Source organism: Glycine soja, chromosome 8 (genome assembly GCF_004193775.1).
Source record: "Glycine soja cultivar W05 chromosome 8, ASM419377v2, whole genome shotgun sequence".
Classification (NCBI taxonomy): domain Eukaryota; kingdom Viridiplantae; phylum Streptophyta; class Magnoliopsida; order Fabales; family Fabaceae; genus Glycine; species Glycine soja.
In genome coordinates this window covers 44,751,526-44,770,400 of record NC_041009.1, presented here as the reverse complement: position 1 = coordinate 44,770,400, position 18,875 = coordinate 44,751,526, and the positions used below count along the sequence as shown (strand labels likewise).

At 29.7% G+C, this 18,875-nt stretch overlaps 2 protein-coding genes across 2 annotated transcripts; both read left to right on the top strand.

Moving 5' to 3' along the window:
• Window positions 1-6,775: 6,775 nt before the first annotated feature.
• On the top strand, window positions 6,776-8,489 carry LOC114423507 (serine acetyltransferase 1, chloroplastic-like). The gene has a single exon (XM_028390295.1). The coding sequence runs from the start codon at window positions 6,981-6,983 to the stop codon at window positions 8,142-8,144; it is 1,164 nt and encodes a 387-aa protein (XP_028246096.1). The 5' UTR covers window positions 6,776-6,980; the 3' UTR covers window positions 8,145-8,489.
• A 7,749-nt stretch (window positions 8,490-16,238) lies between these two features.
• LOC114424686 (cytochrome P450 71D9-like) lies at window positions 16,239-18,561 on the top strand. The gene is made up of 2 exons (XM_028391543.1): window positions 16,239-17,141; window positions 17,726-18,561. Exons 1-2 carry the CDS (start codon window positions 16,239-16,241, stop codon window positions 18,347-18,349), a joined length of 1,527 nt encoding a protein of 508 aa, XP_028247344.1. The 3' UTR covers window positions 18,350-18,561.
• The last annotated feature ends 314 nt before the right edge of the window (window positions 18,562-18,875 follow it).

Below are 18,875 nucleotides of genomic sequence, written 5' to 3'. Positions count from 1 at the left end.
CGTATGTACGTGTAATTTCTCTCATCCCGTTTAGAATTTCGGTTGCTATTACTAATAGGGTGTGTTTGGTTTAGAGGAAAAAAATAAAATATTTTTTTGAATTAAAGTAGAGTGTAAGAAATGAGTTCCATGGAATAAAGTATAAAATTTCTTTGGTATATTATTTCTCTCATTCAAACAAAACATAACCTAAATTATGATGTGTGGAAATCAAGTGATTGAGTATTAGTGCTAATATATTGAAGTTAAAATTGAATCATTAAGATACTACTCGAATTCAATCCCTAACAAAAATAATTAATGGTCAGACTTATCTACCAACCGAACTTCAAATTAATTAAGCATCTTTTCTCTCATGAACCAAAGTTTCATGAAAAAAAAAAAAAAAACTCTGATGTAATGCATTGAATACTTTGTCAAACTGTACAAGTAAATGAATTGTTTAGTTATTAAATAGCCAAGCCACTAATAAGAGATTCCATAGAATGTAAGGAACCATAATGGAGCTAGTATGAAGCATTTTATCAGTCAATACACGTATAAATTTGCATATGTATGTTACGTCTGGTTCTAAGGTATTGCCTCATAAATTAGAACAAAAATTAAGATACTATGTACTTTTTTAGAGAAATTCAAGTAGATCAAGCTAATGAAGTGATATCTCAAATCACAATTAAATGAATTTTGGAAGAGATTGCTGAATTGGGATATATAGTATCTCATATTAGCAAGACTTCGAAGGCTAGCTAGCTAGAGTTTTATTCCAGAATAGCTAAGGAGTTGCCAAATCCTAAAAATTCAATTGTCTGGCAACCAAATTGCTATGCTTTGTTGAGTATGCAACTTGCTGGATTAGCATCTTCAATAATGCAGAGAGGATTTCATGGTGAGAGATATGGTCATAAAGAAGTGTCAATTTGTCCTATCTTTTGCTAGGCCTGTCTCATAAAGCCCTCTGTCCTTTTGCCTAACCTTACCGAAACAGCCAAATTGAGTCTAAAATAATAACCAAGACCCAAGAAGTTGACCAAAGAAAAGAAAGAGAGAAAGAATACTTGGATAATCTGAAAGCTTCTAGGGATTAATAAGCTCATTGACTAATAAGAAACATATAAATATAAATTGGATTAAAGTAGAAGACTCTGATTTGGCTATTTCTCTTAGAGCACCCACATGGCTAGCTTGGGAAGCAATTGAAACCTTGGAAGCAATGTGCTTGAAAGGCAATTGGCGTCGCAAGCAACGTACGGATTTATCAGTATGCATGGGTTGATTGAAGAAGCAACGCTAGTTCTGCTAATTGAAAAAAAAAAGGCAAATTAATATTATTGTTTTAACAAATAGCCATTGGATGAGAAAGAAAGAATAGTCGTTGCTGCCTATGTTGGATGAGAAAGAAAAAAAAAATCGTTGGCTGAAAGCATTTAAAAAAATTTAACCATTAAAATTTTTAATAATTGTATTTTTTTTTACCATTGTATATAAATAAGGGTACACTTCATTTTTTTTTACACGACTGAAACTTCTCAAATTTTTCTCATGCTCACTCTCAAAATTTCTCAACTTCTTCCATTTTTTATTGTGCAGAAAAATATTTTAAATAATAATAGACTAAAAATTGTAATTAAAAAATAAATAAGATAATTATAAATTAATAAATAAGTTAATAATAAAATATAATGGATGTAAAAAAAAAATTGGACCTTGGAAGCACACAAAAAGAGTTGTTTCATTGTAAAAATTTAGTGCTTAGAGATATTGGTATTGGGAAAAATAAAAAAAAATGACTGACGTATAGAAATAAATATCTTTGGAAGCACCTTAATTTGGAGAGTTTATCCATTATTGATGCTCTAGATAAAAAAAATGTAAAGGTGAAATGGGAGACACCCAGAAAGGACTGGAATTGAAGTATATTAAAATAAAGATGTTTTTGTCTTCACTTGCAGTTTCAAAGTTTCATGGTAAAATGGTATAATATACAAAAGTAAAAATTTGCTTGGTATAGTGCAAGTACAATGCTCCTCAATAATATTTCACATTTTTTAAACAAGCAAGCTTAGTAAGAAATATTTATCGTTTTAAATTGTTTACTTTTCCTCCTTTGTTTCTTCGTGCAAAAATATTCTTACACTACCCATGGTTGAAATGTGACCATAACATTGAATTCATATTTTTTTGTTGTTGAGAAATTTAATCTAATTATTGGAGATATATAAAATTTTGTTCTAAAATATTATAATACTTTTCCTTTAATATGATTTGATTAGAAATGTTATTGTAAATTAATTATTTATTTTGGTTCTCAATCTTAAAGTATATAATGTGAGAAGTCTAACTCAATTTCAAAGGCTAACAAAAGTAGACTTGATGAGGACTAACGGAAGCGTGATCCCATGATTAGAACGGGCTTTGATATCATTTTAAAGTGTATAATGTAAGAGACCTAATTCAATCCCAAAAGCTCGCTTGATTATATTAAAAAAAAGTTGATACATCTCTATCCTTTAATAATGCGTTTTAAAGAGCTCTTCATTGTCGTCCACTTTTAATTTTTGTTGAGAACTTGAGATGTTCAACACTTAGCATACTTCACGAGAATATACCATTGCACTGGCCCATTATAAGCAAAAAACAAAAGACATAGAATCTAAAAAATTATTTCATTTCTCTGTTGTAAGGCAATCCCAAAGGCTTTAGAAGAAAGGATCGATGATGATTAGATGGGGGCATATAAACATATAGATATTGTTTACAATTCCAAACAATACGCAGCTATTCGTTTTAAATTTTTATGCATAGTTTGCCCCATAAACAAGACAAAGATGCTCCCTGGCAAAGCTTAAACCAAAATAAACTTTTTAATGGAAGGTACTTTTTCTTACTTACAATTGCAATTTTCTCGAGAAGCATCAAATAAGCACTTTACTAAAATTGAAGACCAGGAGATAACACCCATCAAAATCAAATATATAAAAGATTCTCCGCTTTAATTAACTACTACTAATAATCTATAGCATGCGATGCAATGATGGTAAACTATTTTGGAATGAGTCTTGAGAGACTCGATTATGACTTGTGAGTTTTCAAGTGTTCAATTAGTACTTATTAATTTTTTGGTCCGAATTTAACAATATTTGTGATAAATAAAATAATGATAATGAAGAAAATTGTCTTATAAACATATTTTATTATTATAAAATAAATTTATATACATATTTGTTGACAAATTAAATTGTCTTCTATTTAATGCCCGTCAATTAAAACATTAAATTTCACTCAAAGTGAAATAAAAAACTTAAAACTTTTTCCTCCTCAACTTAATCTCACATCTTATAAGATTCATCAAATTATAACTTTTTTTAATAAATTTATTATTTCTAAACTTTTAAAATTATTTAAAATTACAATTGCATCATAAATTATATAAATAAAAAACAATAACTTAAGTTTTCAATAGAAGAAAATATCAGAACATAATATTACTATACTTAAAAATAAAAAAGTCTGATTAATTTTAAAAAAAAAATTGCGCATAACTTAAACTAGAGAGATAAAAATATAATTAAGAAAAGAACGTAGTCGACAAGATGAGGGGAGTGAGTCAGATCAGTTGGAATCTTTTGGGTGACGTAATGGATTACATAATGAAGTCAAAGAGTCATTGAATTTGAACGGCGGCTATTATTTACTCTTTACCTTATAATAGTCCACTTTTTATTTTATTTGTTAATTATTATATTATTTTATTTTATATCAAGCATCATTGCAAATATAAAGTCTTAGCAAGATTAAAGAGTTTTTAAATTTCAGTTCTCAATAAATATATATATATATATATATATATATTAAATATTTAAATGAAGAGTTTTATCGTTTATATTAATTTTATTCGACTCAAATATTTTCCTAATATATAATACACGTTATTTAGGAAAAATATAAAATGTTAGTTGTAATATTCGTGTTTGTCAACTTTTCGACGATTCATATACTATGACATTTCACACGGTGACATTTCATTCAACATTCTTATTGGTCATAATCTTTCATCGATTAGAATTCTTTGTAGTTAGCTTTTTTCAAGATCTTGACAATTAGCTATATTTGCTTCCAAAAAAAATCATTGTCTCCACAAATCAACAGGAGACTTTTTAGCGTGTTTTGTTTTTACTCACACGTTTTACGAAAAACTTTTTAGAAAGACATTCATCTCATAATTATTCTAAGTCAAATACGCTTAATTGTAGAATTCTTAAGTGATAAGCTATCGAAAAATATGTATTTTGTTAGTATAGGCAATATCAATTAATTCTTTTATATTATCATCAATTGTATAATTTCATATCTGCACAACCTCTTGATCCCTTTCGTTTTGATATGATTCGTCAGGGTGTTACATGTCAACCAACTTCCACTTAATTTGTCCTTAGACCACACCACACTTGGATAGAGATTTTGAATGAGTTCTAAATAGACACTTGGGTTAGATACTTAAAGGATGAGTTTTACCGCTTATAATAATTTTACCCGACTCAGAATATTTTTTTAATGAAAGAAATATGTAATTTAGGAAAAAATGTAAAATCTTAGTGGATGTCAATTATGTTTTTTTTTTTTGTTAATAAAAAAGTTATGTTAGATTAGAGTTAGAATCAAACTTTTTAAGTAAGATGTTATGTTGAAGTTTTATAGGTAAACAAATATAATTAGAAGAAAAAATCTTATTAAAAATGTTTAAACGTGTTTTTAGTAGGTATAAAAAATAGATTTTTTCTTTAGTAAAAATGAATTATTAAAAGTTAGTGAATATTTGATAACAATAACATAATTATAAAAATAATGTTAGTGAGTGTTCGATCACACCGACCCGATCAAATTAAAAAGACTTTTAATGGGTTTAAGTTTAACAAATTAAACCTAATATATATTTTAAAGACAAGTGAAAATTATATATAGATCATCTCAACATAGTTTAATGTTGTATATTTTCTTAAAAAATATTATTTCTAAAAAAATTATACGTTAATCATAAAATTTCTTAACTTAATAAATAATGTTTGTGTAAATATAATTATATTTATATTAGTATCATTTATCTTAACATATATTATAAAATATATTTAATTGTAGTTATCCTTCTTCAATTCTACTACATTAATTATATATAATGTAAAGGTTATTACCAAAACATCTTTTTGACAGATTATCAAACCATATATATAATGTTAATGTTAATATGTTGTACAATAAGTTGACTTGATCCATTTTTTTATATTGCTAATCAATTATTAAAGCTAAAGTATATAGAAGCTCTTTTAATTTAGCTTTTCCAAAAGTTGTAGAGTATTGATTGATTTTAGACTTTTGGTTTTTGGAGAAACTCTACGTATTATCTTTTTATTTATTCTTTATAAGTATTTATGGACAAATTTATTCAAACATGTCCATCATTTATACAATAAATTTATTAAATTTTATAATAAATATTTTAAATGTCAGTTAGAATAATTTTTTATATTTTTGTAACATAAAATTAAAGCACTTCAGTAAAAATTACTTAAAATGTATTTATAGTATATTATATTGACATTCAATTGAATTCATAAACAAATAAAAAGGGAAAATTTAAATATTAAAAAATTTAAGATGTAAAGTTCATTTTATAAAAATTCCCCAAGCATACAATACCATGATATTGATATCCTTTTATTATCAAGTGTGAAGCTGCACATCGAACACGTAACCGCAATCCTTCACGCGTGACATTGCTAAGGAGTAAGGACCCTATCCTATCACTTTTTTATCATTACGATATTGGTATAAATTATAAAGTACCTATTAATTCTAATTATATTTTTTAATTCACCAGATTTAAAACAGATACCTTGGATCTGTCCACTCGAGGGAAAAAAGAGTAAAAAAGAATAAAAAAATTAAATGAAACGATATTCATATTTTTATACTTTATTTTAATTTAAATTTTTTATTTCAATTCATTTTATTTTCATCCTATCTAATCTAATGAACTTTAAGACTATGTTTTTTTTTTTCATTTGGAGAATCTTCAATACAAAAACAAACAATTACATTGATTTTTTGTTGACTTATACATTCATTATGTTTCTAAAATAATAATTTAGGAGTGGGTAAGCGGGCTGATCCATCTTGCATAAGATTCATCCATATACGTTTGCATTGGCAACGGACTGGATTCGTCTTTCCTGCATTCTTACACGGATTAAATAAATTGGTTCGCTCCAACAACAAAAGAAAATTTAAACAATAAATTTAAAATATGAAATTTAAACATGTCTAACAACAAATAATTTTACATTTAAAGCAATAAAATCGTAATTGGACAACCCACATACCCCATAATCATTTGACCTTTTAAAAAAATTAATCTATTTAATGTGTTTACTCACCCTGATAATAATCCTACTGTTGTCTTCCGTATCGGAGACTAAAATTTGTGGCGCAGACAGAAATACATCACTTTTGTTTATAACAACATATTCAAAAATGAATTAAGTTTAACTTAGGTGGGTCCAGATCATCAAAATTTCTATTTTATTCATACTAAACAACTTTATAGTATTTTTTCTCACACATTTATCTTAAAACAAACAAAATAACATATCATTTTATTTCTATTCTATTTTTTTCTTTCAAATTATATCTCTTTATTTTTTATTTATTCTATTTTGCTCTTCTAAACAAAACCCAATCTAAGAAGTTGTAATGTCTTCAATAAAATAAAGTTGCACTCTCTTCTCTTCTTACGGTTTCAGATGTGGCCTAAACCTCCTTAAGACCAGGACCAGGACCAGCCCTTCCTTTCCGAACACGAATCCCATTCATTCACTAACTCATCAATCAAATTCAATCATCCATCAACACATATAAAAATCATTTTTCCCTTTCTCCAATTTCTAATCTATTACTATTATTTTTCCCGGAAAATTTTCCTATTTTCCATGAATGTTCTGGCTCTAGGGCGCTTCCTCACTTCCCCCTTATATAAGTCTTCCCCTCTCACTCCCTCCCCAATCCAATTCACACCCATTTTTCTTCATCCCCCAAAGTTTCAATCTTTGTATTCAATTCACCCTTTCTCTCTCTCCATGGCCACTTGTGTTGATGCCTCAACCCCTCTTTCTCGGAAACCTAACGGGTCCCAATCCGATGATCATTCCTTTAATTACATGAAATTCTGCCGACCCTCTTTCTCTGATCGCGTTCCCTGCATGCCCATTTGCAAGAATCGCGACACCGCCTTCACACGTGTGGAGGAGTTTGACACACGTGTGGAGAATCATGTTGAGGTTGACGTTGTAGAGGGTGTTGATCTTTGGTTGAAGATTCAAGAGGAAGCAAGGTTAGATGTTGATCAAGAACCAATCTTATCCAGCTACTATTTCAGTTCCATTTTGTCTCACAAATCCTTGGAGAGTGCCTTGGCCAACCACCTCTCCACAAATTTGAGCAGCTTGAGCCTTCCAAGCAGCACCCTTTATGACCTTTTCATGGGTGTTTTTGCCGATGATAATGACATCATAGGTGCTGTCAAAGATGATTTGATAGCTGTTAAGGAGAGGGACCCTGCTTGCATAAGTTATGTGCATTGCTTGTTGAATTTCAAGGGTTTCTTGGCATGCCAGGCTCATAGGATTGCTCACAAATTGTGGCTCCAAGGGAGGAAGGTCTTGGCACTGTTGATTCAGAATAGGGTTTCTGATGTTTTTGCTGTGGATATTCACCCTGGTGCGAAAATTGGACGTGGGATTTTGCTGGATCATGCAACAGGACTTGTTGTGGGGGAGACTGCAGTTATTGGGAATAATGTGTCAATTTTGCATAATGTGACATTGGGAGGGACTGGTAAGGCTAGTGGGGATAGACACCCTAAGATTGGTGATGGGGTGTTGATAGGTGCAGGGACTTGTATTTTGGGGAACATTAAGATTGGTGATGGAGCTAAGATTGGTGCATGTTCTGTTGTGTTGAAGGAAGTGCCACCAAGAACTACTGCTGTTGGGAACCCTGCTAGGTTGGTTGGAGGGAAGGATAACCCTATTAAATTGGATAAGATGCCTAGTTTTACCATGGACCATACTTCATGGTCTGATTATGTTATCTAGAGGCTAATTAATTTGTCTAACATGTTTTTAGAGTTTTTGTGTTTAAGTGGAATTGTTTTGGTTGAGGGGGGGCTTGGTGGTTGTTGTGTAAGAGAGAATCTAAGTTCTCCTGCTGACAACAGGGTGTCCTTCGAATCATGGTGTTAGATTTTTAAAAGAATAGTTACATGTAGTAGTTCTTTGTTGTTGTAAGGTGCCATGCCATGATGACAACCCTTTGTGTAAAATTTATGATATGGATATTTCAGCTTGCTTAGGTTACATTCCTGGTCTCATTGTCTATCGCTTATCCTTGCTGAGGATTCAATTTAGTACTAATCTAAAATTGTTGTAGACTTGTAGTGATATGGATGGCTTGCTTCTCTGATTCTTCCTTTGAAAAGTGTGAATGTCTGTTTTGAGTGTTTAAAATGATAATTTCTTCTACTTTGAAAATTTGTTAGGATGGTACCTTAAGTCTCTGTTCAGCAATAATATGATGGATTTGTGGGTAGTCTAAAGTTCAGCAAGTGATATATTGAATTATTTATAACTAAATTAGGATGTATTTTGGAAGAGAATCTAGATCAGAGACCACGAGTATTCTAACTTACTGGAACATAGATTAATCGTAGTTGGTGATAATTGTTGTCTCAAGGAAATTTTGCACATGAAAGAAATTGAATGCGAATTATCCGATTAAATCAATAGTTTTTTCACATGTGAACGTAACGAGATCTTATATCATTACGTCAATCCTTGAGTTTTGTTAGAAGAGTGTCTTAAGCAACTTATGAAGATAGTTTATTATATATTGACATAATTAAGTTTTTTTATATCTAAAATATAAGTCGTTTTCAGATTACGGTCTAACATTAATTTTTTTTAAAACAAAGTGCTTGAAAATTTTTTTAATTTTATTTTATTACCTGTCGTTATTCGACTTCTGGTAAGTGATGATGTGTCAGACAAATGAAAAGTAAAGATAGTACAATGAAATTGAAAAAGTTTTAGATTGGTATTTGACAAAATGAATTTTTAGGTAGTAATATGAAAATGACCTATTTTTTTTAGGTATAAAATTTTTATTTAAGTTAATTTAAAAAATAATTTTTTAGTTAACAAATGATAAAGAAGAGTTTTATCAAAATAAATAATTTAATTTTAGATAAAATGATAAATGATAGATTTTATTAGTTTATTGAAAATAAAAATAAAATGGTAATTGTAAATTTAAGTTATGATTAAAAGCAAATATTATATGTTAATAAGAAAAAATTATTTCTCAAACACTTTTACTTGATCAAATATTTGTAAACTTGTCAAAAAACTAAAAATTAATTAAAATAACTTGATGGACATATATATAATTTACTTTTATATAGACTTAAGAAACTTTATCCTATTTATTTTTTTAAGATAATTCTTCATTCAAAATAAAAAATATATTAAATTATAAGATTTTTTTATTGGTAGGAATAAAAAAATACTATTTAAAATTTACAATAACTCACGTATCAATTTATTATGTTTAATAAACTGAACTAGATTAATAAGATAATATTAAAGGTGAAATTAAAGAATTAAGATGCTTACACTTAATATTTGGACAAAGCTAAAAGAGAATTCAATAACATAAATGATGAGATATATATTTTGGATCCGGAGAATAGTGGGGAGGAAGAGTGACCGAAGACATAACATATTGATTACATGTATACATTGATCATAGACCGTAAAATACCAATTATATGTGGTTTAAATAAGATTTTCATGTTATGTATTAAATAAGTTTTTCATACATAAGGAATCATCGTTTTCTCGTTATTACCTAAAAATTCATTTTTCGTCAAATACGTATATGAATAAATTTTTCGTTTTATTTTACTACCTGCCTTTAATTGTCTTTTATTAAGCGATGACGTAACAAATGAAGTGTCACATCATCACGTTCAATCAATGACACATATGTGCCACCTCATTAAAGATAATGACGTGACAATGAGATATTAGTAATAAGTTAGGTAACATTTGTCATGTCATCACTTAACAGAAAGTTACTAATGATAGTTAGTACAATAAAATTGATTTTTTTTTCAAATACTTGATTGAAAAAAAAATATTAAGTAATAATATGAAAATGCCCTACATTACATATATGAAAAAATTAATTAAGTTTTATATATTTATAAATTATTTTTCAACTTATTTTAATAATTTCTTCTACGTGTTTATATGAAAAACACACTTATTCAATGAGTTGCATAATTAAGTTGTTTTACCTAAACCTGTCCTAAGTGGCTCTATGTCTATTTTCTGGTTATACTGTTTATGTTGAGCTGATAACAAATTAGCACTATTAAAGAAGAAAATATTGAAGATCTAAAAGTGGCTTTATTTTTGGTTTGTAACATCAAAATCATAATTTATTATAAGAGTCAAGATTTTGTTCAATTTATGATTTGCACTTTGCATACAGAAAATCAATCACTACCGGAATCGGGAATAAAGAAAGTCTACTTAGTTGCCATCTTTTAAAGTTATGTGAAACCAATAGCCAACAAAATCAATAACGGAAAGGAGAATAAAATCATAATTAATTTATTAGCATAAGTTGCGTTGCACCTTTAACCTTGTAACTCTTTAAGGCTAATTATGACCTTTCCTTTTCTTAGTGGTTAATAAATTTTGTAAAGATTCCACGATGCACTGATTTTTATCGAACTTTAGTGAGTAGTGGCTGCGCTTAACAGCGTGACGAACAAGTTGGCCCAGAGCATAAGTACCTTCTCCATTTCATTTTATAGGACGTTTCAATTAATTTATACCCCTTAAAAAAATCGTTAGTTAAAATAAAAATATATTTTTCATCTTTATAAAATTAAATATTTAAATTTTTTTTATAATTTTTTTATATTTTTCGTCTTATAAAATTAAAATATGAAATTTTTTAATTTGGAACTACATTCATGTAAATATAATATTTTTAAAGGAAAATAGTTATTTTCATTCTTAAATGTGTAAAACATTGATAAATTTATCTCCGAAAGATGAAAATTCAAAAAAAAATACGACAACCGTTCGTTATCATTAATGAAAAGAGGGTACGTGACACATACACATGAACGAATTTGTCAACGTTTTACACATTCAAGGACAAAAATAACTATTTAACCAAAATATAATTTAATCTTCATCTTTCTCCCCTTTTTTAATTGTTGTAAGCATAACATCACAATAAACACTTAAAAAAATAAGAAAACAAACATAAGTTAGAACAAACATAATAATAAGCATAATATTGATTAATAAGTATAATTTATTTATTGCTCATTCAAAATCAAGTTGAGTCTCATTTTTTTTAAGGATTAATTTAATAGTTATGTATTTTTATTATTAATCAATATTATGCTTATTATTATGTTTGTTCTAATTTATATTTGTTGTTCTATTTTTTAAATGTTGATTGTAATATTATATTTGTAACTATTAAAGAAGAGAGAAAGATGAAGATTAAATTATATTTTGGATAAATAGTCATTTTCATCCCCGAATGTGTAAAACGTTAACAAATTAGTTCATAAATATGTCATGTGGACTCTTTCATTAATAATAACAGACATAAGTTAACAGATGAATCGTATATTTTTTCATTTTTGAAAATTAAAATTAAAATTTTCATATTTTAGGGACAAATTTGTCAGTGTTTTATACATCCAAGGACAAAAATAAATATTTATTCCTTTTTTTTTACTTTAAATATGCATATAACCAATGTAAAACATTATACTTGTAAATTTGAGTATCTAATACATTGAGTATATTTTTAATACATATGTATATTTAGAGTTGAAACTCAAGATTTTCAATTAAACTTTAACCATCTCATGCTGATTAATTGATGTTTTTGGCCGTGATTATTAACCGAAATTGATATGACACTCTGATGTTTATAGTTATACACTGCAATTATTTCTTAAGCGAGAGAGAGAAAAAAAGGATAAAGTAATTAATGTATTATAATGAATATTTTTATTATTCTGGTATTTTGAAAAAAAAATACAAATTATGCATAAGTATTTTATTTTTAAAGGACGACATGGTTGATGACTTGAAGTACAAAACGTGTATAGAAAGTCCAAAGATGATGCCACTTGCTCCCAAGTGACCATGTTGAGTTGCACACACTTAAGAAAAATTATCTCACGCTAATAAATTCCGTGTGTGAAGGTGAAAACCAAAATCAAAACATGCAGCAAAACAGATTATTGGCTCTCAGTTGTATGATTTGAAGTAAAAAAATTGCTGTTGTGGTGTCCAAAATTGTTAACATTATTGGTCAGCCAATGACATATATATCCACATGTTGGATGAGATTAAGTTATGAATCAGAGCCAGGTGCTGAAGCTAGGGCTTCTTAGAAATAGTTAGAGTCAGAATGTCAAGCTATGGAATTGGTATGATCAGTTGTAACTTGGAAGACCCCAATGGTAACACATCTTTATATCTGAGAAGTAAATAAAGGCTTCTAAAGTAATTAATTAGCAAGATATAATTTCTGTTTGCGACTCTCCTAATTTTATTTTATTTTACAAACTATGGATATCTTTCATTAAAAATGATCTTGATCAAGAATCTTCTTAGGAACAAATATCTATCCGAATCCATTCCAATTTTGATAAAAATATCCATTTTGACCCAGTGCATGTACCAATATTATCCAAATTTTTAAAACAGGAACATGGATGAGTATGTAACTACCCAGCCCATCCACGTCCTTGAAAGATATATTAATTATCCTGTTGAAGATAGAGAACAAATACGGAAAACAATATACTTGTCCCCACCCCACCCTAGTCTGTTGCATGCCTATTACATACATGTCATTTTCCAACACTTAATCACTTTTTTTCAGTGGTCCATATTTTGCACGTTTGTTTTTGCCAAAGAATCAGGTTTGTGGTTAAAATTAGGTAATGTGTTTAGTTACTGGGATGTTTCTTTTAGATTTTGACTTTTGAGTATTGGGACCTCGTTACCTCTCCTAAGTTTTTATATACCAAAAAAAATTAAAAATAATATATATATATATATATATATATATATATATATTTCTCTTTCAAACATATATGGCTTTCCTGCATGTCCCTTTAGCAAGTTGTTCTGAGTATCTCATGGGTGGCTATCCTGCCACTAAAAGAAAATGTGTGTACAGATGCATCCAAGGGATAAAACCACGAGGATGAAAATATGAAAGTGCAATCCTGCAATCGGTGTGCCTAAATCCTATGATGGCTTCATTATATATACAAGGAATGAAAATTATCAAGATGCTATGGAGTGAAAAATCACATGAACGGTATTGGATAAAACTCTCAATTTTATTACCATCTAAAATCCTGAAGTGCTTCCAAAATTGATGCTATTTACCTTGTAACAAGATTGTTTCTAATATATATCTATACAAAAATGGTTTGGAAGGAAAGGTTAATACATTGGTCTAGTGGCCAATATCAACTCCCCCTTGTAGCTTTTACCCTCAACAAGTCCACATGTCCAAGAGACCCAAGTCTCAACCAGTTGTAAGCCCAATATTGAGGCATAGGCCCCAACAACATTTGAGTCCAATCTTCCCATATTTTGATACTGTAATGTGAAGGTACATTTTAATATGGATCATTTTTCTTGGGCAGCAGGGTCTTCTACTTTATTTGAGGCAGACCTACATTTCTTTTGAAAATAACTAAAAACACATTATTGATATTCAAATTTTCATATGATATCATTGTAGTACATGGAATGGAATGGATTGTTCTTGTCCGGTGACTTTTACAGAACTCTGATATTTGAATTTTTTTCTAAACAGAGTGATAATATCCATGGTTGGTTTGGTGGTTGAAGGGAGAAAGAGAAGGAATAGATTATGAGTTGGAATCCTTTCTATTAATAAATTGATAATTAATATTTGCCTTTTAAAAAAAAATCCATTTTCTCTTGATATATCTTTCATGAGTGCAAGGGAGAAATGGCAAATTGCGATATTCTAACATGAGTTTAAAATAGGTTGAGTGACAATTTTTGTTGTACTGTCTTGAAATATTGTAACCGTGAAACCCTTTTTCAAATTTATGATGAGGAACACTTGTACCTTATTTTGTTGGTTAAAGGATTTTTTCCCAATTGGTTGTTAATCATGCATCATATTTAGTTTCTCTCTGCAATCTGCAAACAATTTAATAACTTTATGCTTGACTGCATGCTCTTACACTAGTCATCCTTAACAATCAAAGATTTTTTTCCCTAACTTTCTTAAGGGACAAGATTCTTTTTAGGGAAATGCTTGTCTTCAATTATTCACTGTACAGGGTGCGTGCTAGATCAGGGTGTCAATGGAGCATAAAAAATAGGTGTATCACTGTATCCTAATTAATACTTGTTCATATTCATTCTTTCATTTTCTTAGTTCTTGTTCACTCCAACCAAACACTAAAAATTAATAACGCATTATAAGTAAGTTTTGTGATTTTCAAGGAAAAGCAAAGTTGTTCACTTGTTTGTATGTTCACAGCATTCATCTGTTTCTTTGATTGTTACTATGGTAAAAATTACATAACTTCAACGACAGGCTCTTGGGAGTCATAAACACACGCACACATATATAAATAATGTAATATCATAGACGTCAGAAACTCGGCAAAAAAATAAAGAGAATTTATTGGTTTTAGGGCAGAAATTATACTGAAGAACCAAATTTACTTACTTTTATAAATAACTAGTTTGAAAAAAAAACTGGAGATCAAATTAACATGTAGATCAAACTTAAGGGAAAAAAAAATTCAATTAAATTAGTAAAATAAAATGCTTCCAACGTTGTTGCTCTCATTTTCGTTTGCCTTCATGAAAAGGTACTTGTTGTCATCTTCTTTGGAAATAAAGATAACTACTTCATTGAACTAAACGGAACCAATAGGTCAGGCTAAATCCTTTAATGTTAAACTATAATATAGCAAACACTTCCAGAGAGAAATCAAACATGGAAATAAGCTTTCTAAATATATGAGAGAAATTGATGATGATGATGATAATGACCATAGGCCTAAAACAAAAGGAAAAGATAACAACATAGCCTGCAATTGTTTGTACATCAATTAAATATGCAAAAACATGATATTTTCACATTAATAATGTAAAAAAATATCACAAAAGCTACGATTTGTAGTTTCTACTTGACACAGATCAAAACATTGATAGATAAATGCTTAACCAAACACGCAGATAGTTAAGGACAATGCTTAATTATATTAGTAATGTGTATATAAACATGTTAAAAAAATTTCTTCATAATTAATAGGGAATCACGATCAAGCAATTATATATTAAGGTGGTTCTCTCTCAAGTCTGAAGAAAATTTTACTAATTCAATAGCTGTCTGACTATAACCTAAAAAGATGTAGGCACAATTGCACAAGATTTTGATATTTGCAAATCAGTCATTACCTTCTATAAATAGAAGAATTTGAGTAAGAAATAAGCCTCTTAAAAAAGAAAGACTGACGTTGTAATCTTTTTCTCAAGAGTGAAGAAAAAGAAAAAGAAAAAGAAAAAGATACCTAGGTAATGTTAAAGAGATATCTCATACGACAAATACCATCTGTTTTTAAATATTGATGTTATTTCTATATGTATTCACATTTTCACTTAATGCCTATTTTGAGTTCTCACGTGAAGGGATTTATTCTGTTAACTCCCAACAATATTTCGTGTCTATAGAGGGATAAAAACCAATATAAAATAGTTGCACTCATGTTATAGCCTTATTCATGTAAAAGGATTTTTCTCCTAATTTGAAATAATTAAAGATAATGACTTCATTGAACTAAACGGAACCACTACAATTGTACCAACAAGTCAGGCTAAATCCTTTCCTTTTAAAATTTAAAACGACAGACACTTCCATAGAGAAGAAATCAAACACAAACATTCCAAATATAGGGGAAACCGAAGATGATAAAGGGTCTAAAACAAAAGGAAAAGTTAACTACAACATAGTCCATAATGTCTATATAAACAGACACTAGTAGGATCTGACTAATATTACAAATCTGTTTCTTTTCCATGGCTCTACTATTCCTCTACTTTTCAGCACTTATCTCCTTTATCTTCTTAACCCTTATAGTACAAAAAATAGGAAGGAAACCCAAGAAAACTGATGACACAACTTTTAAAATACCCGATGGTCCTAGAAAGCTACCTATTATAGGAAATATATACAATCTGTTATCCTCTCAACCCCATAGAAAATTAAGAGACATGGCCTTAAAATATGGACCCTTGATGTATCTTCAACTTGGAGAGGTTTCTACTATTGTGATTTCATCCCCTGAGTGTGCTAAGGAAGTAATGAAAACCCATGACATTAACTTTGCCACAAGGCCTAAAGTCCTAGCTATTGATATAATGTCTTACAATTCAACAAATATAGCTTTTGCTCCTTATGGCAATTATTGGAGGCAGCTAAGAAAAATTTGCACATTGGAGCTTTTAAGCCTAAAACGTGTCAACTCATACCAGCCAATTAGAGAAGAAGAGCTGTCCAATCTTGTCAAATGGATTGATTCACATAAAGGATCCTCCATCAACCTCACTCAAGCAGTACTTTCATCAATTTATACAATTGCTTCAAGGGCTGCCTTTGGCAAGAAATGCAAAGACCAAGAAAAATTTATATCAGTGGTTAAAAAAACATCAAAACTTGCTGCAGGTTTTGGCATTGAAGATTTGTTTCCTTCTGTTACTTGGCTTCAACATGTCACTGGTGTGAGGCCTAAGATTGAGAGGTTGCATCAACAAGCTGATCAGATAATGGAAAACATCATTAATGAGCATAAAGAGGCAAAGTCAAAAGCCAAAGGTAACCAAAGTGAAGCAGAAGATCTTGTGGATGTTCTCATACAATATGAGGATGGTAGCAAGCCGGATTTTTCCTTAACTCGAAACAACATCAAGGCCATAATTCTGGTATGGATCATAACCTCCTACAAATACATTTTATGAACATAATCTTGCTCACACTAGCTATATATGAAAGTGGAATTAATAAGATAAGGGTGTGTTTGATTTTTATTTTGAAAAACGAATTCTAGTTTAAAAGAAATAGAAAATAGACACTTACACCAAGTGCATGCCTCACCACATGCATGCAGTACCACTCTAGATGCATGACTCAATTTTGAGCTACGATCACCAAACAAAAGAAGTTAATGAGAAAACATTTCCTAGCTGTTTCTGTTTTTTCAATTTTTAAAACACTTGTTTTGGGAACAGTTTTCAAAACTTAATCGACATTGGATGAGAAATTGATTGCTGAATAACATGAAATTATTTTAAAAAAGAGTTTTCAAAACAAAAAATGAGAAGGAAATCAAACAGGCCCTAAATGTTTAACACTTTCCCCTTTATATCTTGTTTTCTGTTTATGAGATCTATCATGAAGAGAAAGATTTCCCACATAATTCTAGCAGCATGCAGGCTGTCTTTTTCTTTTAACTATCTCTTTGGATATCATTGCACTATCTTAATCTTATTGATAAACTATTTTTCAGGACATTTTTGGTGCTGGAGGTGAGACATCAGCAACAACCATAGATTGGGCAATGGCTGAAATGGTGAAGAATTCAGGAGTAATGAAGAAAGCACAAGCTGAGGTGAGAGAGGTATTCAATATGAAGGGAAGGGTTGATGAAAATTGCATCAATGAACTCAAATATTTGAAACAAGTTGTCAAAGAGACCTTGAGGTTACACCCTCCAATTCCTCTTTTGCTTCCAAGAGAATGTGGTCATACATGTGAGATACAAGGGTACAAAATACCAGCCAAAAGCAAGGTCGTAATCAATGCTTGGGCAATTGGAAGAGATCCAAACTATTGGACTGAACCAGAGAGGTTTTATCCTGAGAGATTCATTGATAGCACTATTGAATACAAAGGGAATGATTTTGAGTACATTCCTTTTGGTGCTGGAAGAAGAATATGCCCGGGCAGCACGTTTGCTTCGAGAATTATTGAACTGGCTCTTGCAATGTTGTTGTATCACTTTGATTGGAAGCTTCCAAGTGGAATTATATGTGAAGAATTGGACATGAGTGAAGAGTTTGGAGTCGCAGTTAGAAGAAAAGATGATCTATTCTTGGTTCCTTTTCCTTATCATCCTTTGCCTTTCATATGAACTTCACAATGAGAAACTAAAACATATGGTGATGCCTATAATATTTACTGCAGAATAAAGATCTACTGTCAGTTGAAATAAGATTTTGTTCGGCGATGTTTGGCTGTAATAGAAAATGAAATTGTGTAACTAATAATGCATAGTTAAAAAAACCTTTATCCTCTTGTTAATTAACTTTGATTCCACATCAGTTGCTCACATTTTCTCAAGAAGGATTAGAAACTCTAATCTTGTACATGGAGATAAGGAGAGTGAGAGAATACATGTTTACTCAGTTCCACAAACAAAAGAGAGAATCAGAGAATATAGTAGAGTAATTGAGAGAGTGGACAAAGTGAGAGTCTCATTTTTTAAGTATTGTACACTAATTATATAGTAAATCAGTAAAGTGAGTTTGATTCAAAACGAGGAAGATAGAAAACAATGATTGATACATTTTATAGAGCTTATTAGTAACAAACAACTAAAATTAATTAATCAAGCTAACTAACCGATTAACTTCTCTTGACTAACTAATAACCTCTAA